Source organism: Zalophus californianus, chromosome 2 (genome assembly GCF_009762305.2).
Source record: "Zalophus californianus isolate mZalCal1 chromosome 2, mZalCal1.pri.v2, whole genome shotgun sequence".
NCBI lineage: Eukaryota > Metazoa > Chordata > Mammalia > Carnivora > Otariidae > Zalophus > Zalophus californianus.
In genome coordinates, this window is record NC_045596.1 from 88,375,259 (window position 1) to 88,387,791 (window position 12,533).

The window sequence follows — 12,533 nt, forward strand, 5'->3', positions numbered from 1 at the left end:
ACTGAGGGTTCTAGAGGGGAGGGGGGTAGGGGGATGGGTTAGCCTGGTGATGGGTATTGAGGAGGGCACGTTCTGCATGGAGCACTGGGTGTTATGAACAAACAATGTATCATGGAACACTGCACCAAAAACTAATGATGTAATATATGGTGATTAACATAACAATAAAAAATTTAAAAAAATTAAAAAAAAGGTAAATATTATGACTGAAACCAAATCAAAGCCATGATATTTTGGAAATATGGCTTCACAAATTAAATACACTTCCCATCCCTGGAAATTGTGACATAAACTACAACTAACCTCCCTATCACCCACCACCCACACCCTCAAACATAGTTATCAAACAAAATTTACAGATAATGACTATATATAAGGCTAAGTCACTTGGTATGAAAAGCAACAAAGCACTTACTTTATTAATTTTCAATGCTGGTAATGTCTCTGCATCTGTTTTTGCCAGATGGAGTTTATTTTCTGGCACATATAATTCTTTTACTTCATAAGAGGCATCCACAGGTACAATATCCTATACAACAAAAAAAGTACAATTAAATGATTCAACAATTTAAAGTTCTCCAAAGGATGTCTTAATGAAGAAAATTTAACATTTTAAAATGAGACTTCAAAAACGAAGTATAAAAGAGGGCTCTGAATGCTGTGCCTCCCCAGTCAACTTTCCTAATGTCAGTTGGTCTACTCTCAACACATAATATCCCACGTACAAGAAGTCCTTAAGCATCATGTCCCATTACCTAGTAACAAAGAATAAATTCCGAGAATGTGCCACATATGTCAAAATCAAGCAACTGCAAAGAACAGATGACCTCCAATAAAAAGAATTTAGGAACAAACAAAAATCACTCTAAATATAATCATTTTCATCTTTAACACATCACAAAACCCTTTTATTTCAGCTTTCGTATGCGTCTTTATCCCTGGTGTCACTAACACCACCTTCTCAGTCATGCCACATGGTACTCCTGAATGTGTCAGCTTTACTCCCCCTGCATGGTTTGAGAAATAGTACTTTTTGATCCCATGTGAAATGCAGTCTAGAAGTTTTTTATCTGACCCCCAAGTGCTCATTTACACAACATTGGGACAGTGCTTATCTCTAAGAACATACAAGAAAGAATGTATTTCTGATTACCACAACACAGCTCCTTAGGTGATCTTTACAAGGCTTGCTCACACTTGTCAGACCCCGAGGAATAATGTGTTTAATTGCTTCACCTTTTTTTTAAGCCAAATCTATTAGGTCACCTTTATAAGCACACAAAATTGGCAATGATTAAGGGCTTTTCATACATGTATCTCATCCAAGCAATACTTTGTTATTCAAAATAAGTAATTCTCAAGGGAATGAGTAGATAAGCCACAGACTGGGAGAAAATATTTGCAAAAGGCATTTCTGAAAAAGGACTGTTCTCTAAAACACACGAAGAACTCCTAAAACTCAGCAATAAGAAAACAAACAGCCTGATTTTTTTAAAAAATGGGCCAAAGACCTGAACAGAAACCTTACCAAAGAAGATATACAAATGACAGATAAGCATATGAAATGATACTCCACGTCATGTCATCAGGGAAATGCAAATTAAAACAACAAGATACCACGACACACCTATTAGAATGGCTAAAATCCAAAATACTGACAATGCCAAATGTAGGTGAGGATGTGGAGCAACAGGAACTCTCATTCACTGCTGATGGGAATGCAAATGGTACAGACATTTTGGAAGACAATTTGGCAGTTTCTTACAAAACTAAACACACACCATATGATCCAGTAATTGTGTTCCTTGGTATTTACCCAAATGAGCTGAAACCTATGTCCACACAAAAACCTGCACAGATATTTAAAGCAGCCTTATTCATAATTGCCAAGACTTGGAAACAACCAAGATGTCCTTTAGTAGATGAATGGATAAACTGGTACATCCAGACAATGAATGCACTAAAAAGGAATAAACTTATCAAGCCATGAAAAGAAATGGAAGAACCTTAAATGCATATTACTAAGTAAAAGAAGCCAATCTGGAAAGGCTACCTAGCATATGATTCAACTATATGACATTCTGGAAAAGGAAAAACTATGGAGACAATAAAAACATCAGTGTTGCCAGGAGTTATGGGCGAGGGTGGGCTGCAGGGAAATGAAGGGAAGAGGGGATTTTTAGGGCAGTGAAATGATATGATACTATGACAGTGGTAAATGTCATTATACATCTGTCAAAACCCACGGAAGTACAACCCTACAGTAACCTATGATTTTGGGGTGACAATGTGTCTATGGTGTATCCACTGTAACAAATGTACCATTTTGGTGAGGGGTGTTGATAAGAAAGGCTGTGCTTGTGGGGGAGGGGAGCAGGGGGTATACGGGAACTCACTCTACTTTCCACTCAGTTTTGCTATGAACCTAAAACTGTTCTAAAAAATAGTCCATTAAAAAAAATGCAAAACAGGGGCGCCTGGGTAGCTCAGTTATTAAGTGTCTGCCTTTGGCTCAGGTCATGATCCCAGGGTCCTGGGATCGAGCCCCGCATCGGGCTCCCTACTCCACGGGAAGCCTGCTTCTCCCTCTCCCACTCCCCCTGCTTGTGTTCCCTTTCTTGCTGTGTCTCTCTCTGTCAAATAAATAAATAAATAAATAAATAAATAAATAAATAAATAAATAAATAAAATCTTTTAAAAAAATGCAAAACAACAACAAAAGCAATTCAAAATAAATATCAATGGAAGAACCAGATTTTCGAAGACACACCTTGCTATTTTCCCAACCAAGTGTGAGAAGAAACTTCCAACTTATATTTGGACTTATATTAATATCTTCATATTAGAGGGAAAAAGCAAACATATATGTGTATCAAAGCTAGATGATCTCCTGAAAGGCCTGGTGCCACTACTCAAGCAGCCCCTATGGGTTCTGAAAATCTAGAAAAATTGATTCTCCCACATTTCTCCTCTAAAATGGAACAAAAGAGACATAGTTCGGCATCAGTTAAATCATGTGTCAAAATCAGTCTGCTCCCATTGGTAAATTCAAGGCTTCTGATCATGATAAACCCAAGAATAAAGAGAGTAAACATGAAGGAAAAGAGAAAAGAACTAATAAAACTTAAATACAGGAAAGAAACACTGCTTGCTACAATACCAAGTTTAGCTAATTGTTCTGGAGTACAGACATGAAGGGTACTTTCTGGTGGCCCCCTTTGTCCCTCGAGCATTCCACTGCTCACAGGAGGAGGAAAGTGGAAAAGGGAGTGTCTAAAACATAAACCATGCACGGCACTTCATATACCTTCCCTGCCTACTGCAGTGAAGCTTCCAGCAGGCACCTACAACTGAAGGGTATCCATTGTGTTTACGGGGCAAATACATGAGGACATTCAAGACAATGGTGAAGGAAGAATGATGACACCTTCCACCAGCTGCCTCTACTTCCTCTTCCTGTAGATATAAATACTATACAACTTTGTATTAATGAGGTAGATTATTCCCTTTTTTTTCCTCTCTCTCCAGAGCATGAGCAAGGGGGCGGAGGCGGTGTCGAGGGAGAGAAATCCTTAAGCCGACTCCCTGCTGAACGCAGAGCCCAGTGCAAGGCTTGATCTCAGGACCCTGAGATCATGAACTGAACTGAAACCAAGAGTCAGATGCTTAACCGACTAAACTAGCCAGGCACCCCGAGGCATATTATTTCTAGTAATGCCAGGCTAAAGAGGTCATGTCTTAAATTTGCCAACAGACTCAAAGAAGTGGTTAAGTGTATATATACACAATTTATACATAATGCTTGATTTCACTGTGTACCTGAAGAGGAAATCACATATAGAAAAGTCCCTTGTTTTCTTTGTATGTCACTTTTATCTCAATAAAATTGGAAAGAAAAAAAAGACTCTTCTTATAATCTAGCAAAAGAAATAGCTTAAGGTAGTCCATACTGTGCAATAACAAGGAATAATTCCAGGAATCGTTGTTAATACATTTATTTTAAATTAGAGCAGTAAAGAGAATTTGGAATTGAGAAAAACAAATCATCCCACATATGGTTATCATTGTCATTTTTATATATTCCCTTCCCAATACAGGGCACTGGTGGTTTCAGGAGTCTGTACAAAACCTATTATTTCATCGACTTGAAAATAAGAATTCAGAATCAACTTTTCCTACAAGAACAGTATGACATGCATTAAGAGAACTGCACACACCCTATCTGTTCAATTAGCTTCTTGGATATGTAAAGCTCTCAAAGACATCTTGAGACATACCCATTTTTCCAGCTGCAAAATAAAGAACTGAAATCCTCCACACTTGGAACAAATGCTAAACTTAAATTACACAAAAAGTCAGACATTATTAGGACTACCGTGAGGAAGAGTGTGATAAAGTTCCACAAAACAAACTTAAAATTAAATACATTAATCACAAAACATTAGGGGCACATCTTCAAAACCAAAACGGGGCAAGAGAAAGCAACAGGGGTCTATAGGTTAGTTATTTCTGATGTTTTACATCTAAGATTTGAGTTCAAATTCTACCATTGCAACCTTGAGCAGGTTACCACATCTCTGAACCGGTCTCCTTCTCAGCTGTTTAAAACAGATATATATGCACATACGTTACAGGTCTATTGTGAAATTCAGTAAATTAAAACACCTGAACTGCAGGGACTCACATTCGCTGGATGCTTAAGGACAAAACCAGCATTGTCCCAAGGGCTTCCTAGGAACGAATTCATTTAATCTTCATACAATCCTACCTAGGAAGATAGAAGTACTTTCCTTGAACAGATTTGGAAATTGAGGCTCAGAAGAGGTTAATAACTGACCCTGAATCCCTGCTATTCTGTCTTCCAATGCACTTACCGCACAATAAATACTCAATACAGCATGTGTGCCACACTCCAGGAGCTGTTCTAAGCACTCTACACATATTAACTCAGAGAATCCTCAGTACAATTCTAAGACAGGCACTATTATTACTTCCCATTGCACATACAAGAGAACTGAAGCCAGAGAAATTAGGTATTTTTTTCCAAGGTCACGTAGTTAATTGATAAATGTTAGAGCTGGGATTCCAACTGAGGTCCCAATACTATTCTCCTCCAAAAAAATAAAAAATAACCATTACTGTTTCTCCCATGAAAACAAGCTATGATACATTTTGTCACACAGATTGTCCTTAGTTTATCTTCATGATTTTATTAAACATTTACAATTCCCAGGGTTGTTGGTATGTGATCTTTGTGTGTTGATAGAGCTCTAGACAAAAAGTAAAGATACTCAATATTTCAATTAGGCCTACACATTTCTAAGAAGGGTAAGTGAGCGATTTTTCAAACAACTTTTCCAAACCACATCATTGTAAATACATTGAAAACCTCCATTTCCACTATGTTGGACCCCTCAGAACTTCAAAATCCAGAATCCACGGTCGGGTAACAAATGAAAGAGGGACTCCAGGGAAGAGAAGAATTTCACTGACACCAACAATTCTACATAAAGTTTTCTTTGCCATCCCTGGAGCCTACGTTACTGTAAGGATAGGAAATCTTTTTTGTTATAGGGGTTGACTATTCTCCTCTTCCACTACATTTACCGCTGGTCGTTGTCAACAGTTTTGGAGGGCCAGAGGAGAGCATCCGACAGACTAATCTTTTGATCTTTGTTGGATACAACAGGGCATTTTTAGCTGGTTTCCTAAGCCGGCACCACTAGATTCAGCTCACAAATACTGATCAACAGCAGCAGGGACCACGGCCCACTGTGATGCTCCACGCAAATGGCTGGGGCTGTGCTCCTTGTTTCCACCCTGGATTCACCCCTCTCCAGAACCACACTGGAGCGTACACCCAGGTATGTCAATCTACTCCCTCTGAAGAGATGTTCGAAGTAAGAACGGAGACCTAACAAATGTTTCTATATACCATCTCTTCCTTCCAACCATATCCTAAGTTAAGAAAACAAATACACAAATAATTTGTGAGCAACTGTGCCTCCAAGAGAACCAGTTTGAACATGAAAGAATATTATCTATACTATGAGCTCAACCAAAATATTTTTCTAATGTTTTGTGCACCCATATAAGCTATGAACCCATCTGGGATGAAGACATTTTTAATGTGCTGCTTTATACGCATGGATATAGAGGCTATAATCACTTTCCTTTCAAGAAAGGGTGAATTTTTTTCTTATTTTAAGTCAAAATAATTTTTTCATTATAAGCATTACACACAATTGTTCCCTTTTCAAAATTCACATCCAGCAATATTTTTAAATGAATTTTAGCCTCAAAACTTAAATACAAAATTCTTCTGATGCCTAACTAAAGTCAAAACTAAAGTTCAAGAGGTTGCTACTGTTTTTCTCTTCTAAAAAAAAATACATCAAGGGACATAACAGCATGATCAAGAGGCACACAGAACATTTGCTCAAAAGAAAGGAATTCTATATAGATTCTATGCGTAGAGAGACGAGAACTCTCTATCAGGAATACAAAAAAAGAACTTTTTAAATGCACACACAGCCAGTTTCTAGCACATTCTACTGACAAATCTTTTCAGTTCCCAAAACCACTATTAAGCATCTAAAAGGAGCAAAACCACCTCAAAGTGAGACAAGATATCTAGACAACATAATGTGAAGTCCCGGCCACATGAGCGGTCCATTTTATTTAGGATTCATTAAGATTTTCAGAGACACAGTCAGCTATTAGAAAACAATGTGTTCTTCTTCAACATGTACATATAAAACCTTTTATTTCACAGAATTTCCTTTAAAGCAAAAATAGACCACAAGCCAGGCCTGGAGCAAGTGTTTATATACCTAAACCCCTCGCCACCAATCTTGAGAGCACGACAGTCACCCAGCATTTATGGGTGAAAGGAATACGGGGGGCGCTCCTGAGTCGGGGGTCAGTAAACAATTCACATGCTACCATTAATTACGGAGGTCAAGAAATAATTTAAATATTATGAATGTGTAAATATTAATTCTAAAATGTTACGTAGGTACTCAAAACTTTTTTTTGCTTGACTGATGAAACACAATCTAAGAGCTAACATATACTGTATCTGTAATCTTTGTTCAAAAGGACAGTTGTTAGTTTTTATCTGGAAACCCACAGATGGAACAAACATTCACTACCTGAAAATAATAGTGTTCTTGTCTTCCCTTTCGAATATTCCTAAAGAACTGTGAACATGTTAATAAACACAATGATTCCACATTCTAAGTTTTGCCCTTAAATATTTTCTGCACTTTTTTCCTGAGTCAAATCTGCTCACCAGATTTGAAGGCTAAAGCTCATTCATATTTTATGTAACTATTAAATTTCTATTATCTAAACTACGTGCATCCAAACCATGAACACCAAACGACATTCTGGCAACACTTTAAAACTGAGCTGCGAAGTCAGGTTTTTATGTGCAGTATAAAATCCATTTAGAGCACTAAACCACCATTTCATAAAAAGACAAACCTTTAAATAATTTATAGCACTAGTAAATCTCAAGTTCCTAGTGGATTTAAAAACAGTATTTAAAATATCACTTTAGATTAAAACCAGCAGCAAGAAGCCTATGTCCTTATGTCATAACACACCAAGTTAAAATGCAATACCAGCAGGCCATCTAGTGACCATCTAAGGGTTCGGGGAAAAACTTAAATCCAAAAATCCTCAGTATTTTTCAGTGTCTTCTATTTTCTTGAATAAAAATATGAAAATATGCCAACTGAAGCACGTTAAGAAAATGAAGATGCGGCAACCCTCTTGGGTCCCCTCCCTCTTCTGGAGCTTTGTATTTTCACTCAATAAACTCTGCTTTGCTGCCCACCAAAAAAAAAAAAAAGAAAAGAAAGTGAAGATGCTCTGACCAAACACTGAGAAATGAAGTATTCATATAATACACAGGCCAGATCAAAAGAGAAGACAGACAATGCAAAGATGACTGAGGATACATAACATTACACGAACCAAAATACCCATCATCCCAAAATACCCATTGTACAGAACATTAAAAACATATTTTTCTTGGACAGTGAAACTTAGAGTAAAGAACATTAAAGAAGCAATACCTGGTAGAATTCATTTCAGGAGAGTCTCTCCAAAGCAATACCAAAGCATCAGATAGAAAAATTCCTTGGCTATCATGGACACAGCACTTCTCAAACATCTGTGTTCTCTAGAAGCCCCAAACCAGGCTACCCTCCTGCTTAAAAAGTTTCCCATATATTTCAATGGGAAATACAGATTTAGTCTTTGTCCCTGGTTCCTGGCACAGAGCTCTTAAAACCCTTGGAATCTCCTGAGTGGTTAAGGGGGTGTGTGGTGTGATGATGTAATGACTCCAGGCTAAGGGGCTCCTCAAGAAAGACCATGCCATACTTAGGTGAGAAGGTTGGAACTTTCAACTCCATACCCAGAACTCTGGGCTGGGGTAGAAGCTGGAAACTGAGTTCAGTCACCAATGGCCAAAGACTTAATCATGCCTCTGTGACAGAACCTCCATAGAAACCCCTAAAGGACAAGTTCAGAGAGCTTCTGAGTTGGCTAACAGTGCCCACAGAGCACAGAAGGCACCATGGCTCTCCCTGCCCCATTACCTTGTCCTATATGTCCATTTGCCTGTTCCTGAGTTGTATCCTTTACAATAAACTGGTAATGGTAAGTAAAGTGCTTTCATGAGTTCTGTGAGTCAAATTACTGAACCAGGCTGTGGGGGGGTCTGGGTCGTCCGTGAATGGGCAGCCAGCCAGGCAGAAATGCAGGTATCTGGGCACCCTACTCACAGCAGGCATCTGAAGTAGAAGCAATCCCGTGAGACTGAGCCCTAATCTGCAGTGTCCAAGCTAACTGTGGACACTTGGTGTCAGCACAGAATCGAATTGCTGAACACCCAGTTAGCGTCAAAGGATCAGACAATTAGTTGGGGGCGGGGGGGGAAAACACCTCAAAAGTCTAACAAAGGGAGCCCGAGGAGGAAATAAAATGTACTTAAAATAAGATTTTGTTTTATGTGGCTTAATAACCCAAGGCGCTCATTTACCATTTAGATTTAGGTTTCAGGACCTAAACAGATTAATCCATCTGGCACGATGGGCCCCAGCTCTGCAAGGTATATCAGGTAACCAACAATCACTTCCTACTTCGCACTACAAAGAACAAATATTTCACACTAACTGGAGACAGACACAGGCAGTTTACTTCTTTACAAGGTCAACATTCCTTCCCATCCAGACAGTGCTGCCTGAACTGCTCTGAAGTCCGTTGACAGTATTCTAAAAATATTAACTCCTTCTAAGACCCAATACTCTCAAGTTCTCAATCCCAACTACACTTCGGAAAAAAATGGTCAAGGAATGCGCAAGAGAGCCACAGGAAAGCCTGAGCTTTCATAAACAAACTGGAAATGGAAGGAATCCAGGTATAAGGAAAGGCAGTGTAGGAGAGAGTGGGCTGCAGCATCCAACACGCTGTGTTCAAATCCAACTCTACCCCAACGGCGCTGTCCTGGGACAGACTTCACCTCTCTGAGTCATCTCCCATCAGTAAACTGAGGATAATTATAACTACTTTTCAGAGTTTTAACATACTACATGTATGAATGCTACTGAAACAACTACTAAAGGCCTTGCCTCCGTGGGAGTTCTTGTTGGTTTCCATCTCTGCCCGCGACATTGCTTTCTAGCGCACACGGTTATAGTCTTACACGTAATGCTGGTTAGTGCAGGACCTCTAATCTTCATATCCTCACTCCTCGCTTTCACCCCTGCACTCTGCCATCGTTAGCCCCTTCACCTCCCCATCTAGCTTTGTGAGATTAGCTCTACTCCGTGAGCTCCCATAACCCTCCTTTGGAAAGCCTCACAAATGCCTCTGTGATGACAATGAAGTTGCACAGTATGTGCCACCCTGGGTCACCAGGGACAAGCTGCTTCGGAAGGTGCATGCTGCACTAAGTTCCCTTGCGATCAGGGTGCGGTGGGCAAAGACCCCTTGTATCACCAGCTAACCATCAACACTGAGCTGAATGTCAGGTATTCACCGGCTTACCTACATGCCCTAATGCTCATTTGAGATTCAACTCTCAACAGTCAAAGGAGAATAAATGCCAGAACAGAAGTAGTCGTGTTCTTTACTCTAAGTTTCACTGTCCAAGAAAAATATGTTTTTAATGTTCTGTACGATGGCTGTGTGTATGTATGTCTTCTTTCAACTGTGTTCTTAAATTTTTTTCATGCTTTAAAAGAAAAAATTGGATTAATTTATACTGTCATTCGAGTCTACAACGATAAATAATGGTGATAAGGACTAAAAATTAAGGTCCATGATGCAGGAATTTTTACTGTTTAATTCACTGCCACATCCCCAGTGTTTTACAACAGTACCAAGCACGTAAGGCACTAAGTATTTGTTAAATTAACTAATGGAATCAACCAAGTAAAACACAGAAATACATACTTTCAATGGGAAATCCCCAAAGGAGGGTGGTGCCAAAAGAAAGCAATTGCATTCTGCCCCTCCTCTCTCTAAAAAAAAAAAAAAAAAAAAAAAAAAAGGAAGGAAAAAAAGAAAAGAAAAGAAAAAGGGGTGCCTGGGTGGCTCAGTTAGTTAAGCATCTGACTCTTGATTTCGGCTCAGGTCATGATCTCAGGGTCGTAAGATCAAGCCCCATGTCAGGCTACACTCTGGGCATGGAGTCGGCTTGAGATTCTCTCTCTCCCTTACCGTCCCCCTCTGCCCCTTTTCTCTCTCTCAAAACAAAAAAGCAATTGCATTAAGGAGCCATTTGTATTTCTTCTGTCACCATCGAGCTTTATGATAAAAATAAATAATTTTTCAAAAGAAAATGTCTCCATCTTAAACGAATACAACCAGAATGCCTTTCTGGTTGTAGATTTAATTACACTGCACTTTAGGTATAATGAGAACACTGTTCAAAGTAAAAGCCAGAGGCATTTGGAAATGAGTTCTAGGAAATCATACACCTAGAATCCTAGGTATAGAATCTAGTATGTCCATGAGCAAGTTACTTATTATCTCTAAAATACTTCAGAGGTTTACTCTGTGAATAAAATTAGAAAACACATATAAAGTACTCAGCACAAAGACCACTTGGAAGGTGTCACAGTAATTAGAGTGGGAAGTTGTTAGAAGCTAAACTAGGAGAAAGGCCACTTGCCCTCAGATTCTAACAATCAAAACAAATATTTTAAAAGCCACAAGACCCCACATATATGACCTTTATAGTATGTATTCAGTAAATGTTAGTTTTTTTATCTATCCCTCTTTTTCAAACCTTGAAAGAAACTGTCCAATTATCAGATTGTCTAGCAGGCATAATATAGAGTACATCCATATAAAAAAGCAATTAGTATAATCATTAATTAGGGGCAAACATTAGAAGTAAAGCTTTAATTAAAGTCACAGAGAGAGGGGCGCCTGGGTAGCTCAGTCGTTAAGCATCTGCCTTCGGCTCAGGTCATGATCCCAGGGTCCTGGGATCAAGCCCCGCATCGGGCTCCTTGCTCCACAGAAAGCCTGCTTCTCCCTCTCCCTCTGCCTGCCGCTCCCCCTGCTTGTGCTCTCTCTCTCTGTCAAATAAATAAATATTTTTTAAAAAATTAAAATTAAAAAAATAAAGTAACAGAGACTAAGGAAAGCAACAGAATGAATGAATGAATGAATGAATGAAGTGGCAGAATAAATTAAGGACAATAATATGAAAATACGCAGCTTGGAGCCAAACTATGGAGAACCTTGAACACAAATCACCTTAATTCTATAAACCATGGGAAAATCAATAAATTCTTTAGAGTAAAAAAAATACAAAAACAAAACAACTAGACCACACTCAATAAAGAGGATTCTCTGAACAATACAGGATGGCATAAAAGGCATATGGAACTGGAAGCAGGGTAGCCAGTTAAGGGAATATCAGGGTAGTGTGAGCCTAAAATCGTACAGGGACAGTTTGCCCTCAAGTTTTAAGCACTGGGGGGAGGGGGAACTGCAAAGTCCCAGGCACAATGACACTATGTGAAGTCTTTGTTTTCATTTCACAGAATCATGGTTAAAACCCAATTTCTGACTAAATACAGTGTGGGATTCTGGGTCAAATCCTAGTACAGGACAGGAAAAACTTGTGAAAGCCACATAAATGTGTGCTTTAGTTTACAGTATCTTCCTGGGGTTCATTTCTTAGTTTTGAGAAATGTTCTATGGTCATGTAAAACATTAAAGTAAGAGGAAGCCGGGTGAAGGATATACAGGCACTCTCTGTACTATTATTAGACTTACAGAAGCGTTGTGAAATTTTTTCAAAATACAGTTTTTTAAAACAAAAACAGCAAAATCATCTGCTCACTACCAAAAAAAAAAAAAAAAAAAACGACTCTATGTAGGTGAACTGTCAAACCCAAAGGACACTATTCTACCCCAGGCCCCAAAGAAGTGGTTGGGAATGAAAGGGAAGATGTAACAGAAGGAGCTATGTGAAGCACCCACCACAAATTATGTTTAAT

General features: G+C 38.8%; 1 protein-coding gene across 4 annotated transcripts in view; it reads right to left on the reverse strand.

The window, feature by feature from the left end:
• Nucleotides 1-12,533, reverse strand: part of PAPSS1 (3'-phosphoadenosine 5'-phosphosulfate synthase 1) — a 106,599-nt gene that overhangs the window by 59,221 nt on the left and 34,845 nt on the right. For all 4 annotated transcript variants that reach the window (XM_027600049.1, XM_027600050.1, XM_027600052.2 and 1 more), the window contains one exon: nucleotides 416-529. In XM_027600049.1, the coding sequence (XP_027455850.1) occupies nucleotides 416-529 (114 nt within the window). The remainder of the gene's footprint in view (nucleotides 1-415; nucleotides 530-12,533) is intronic.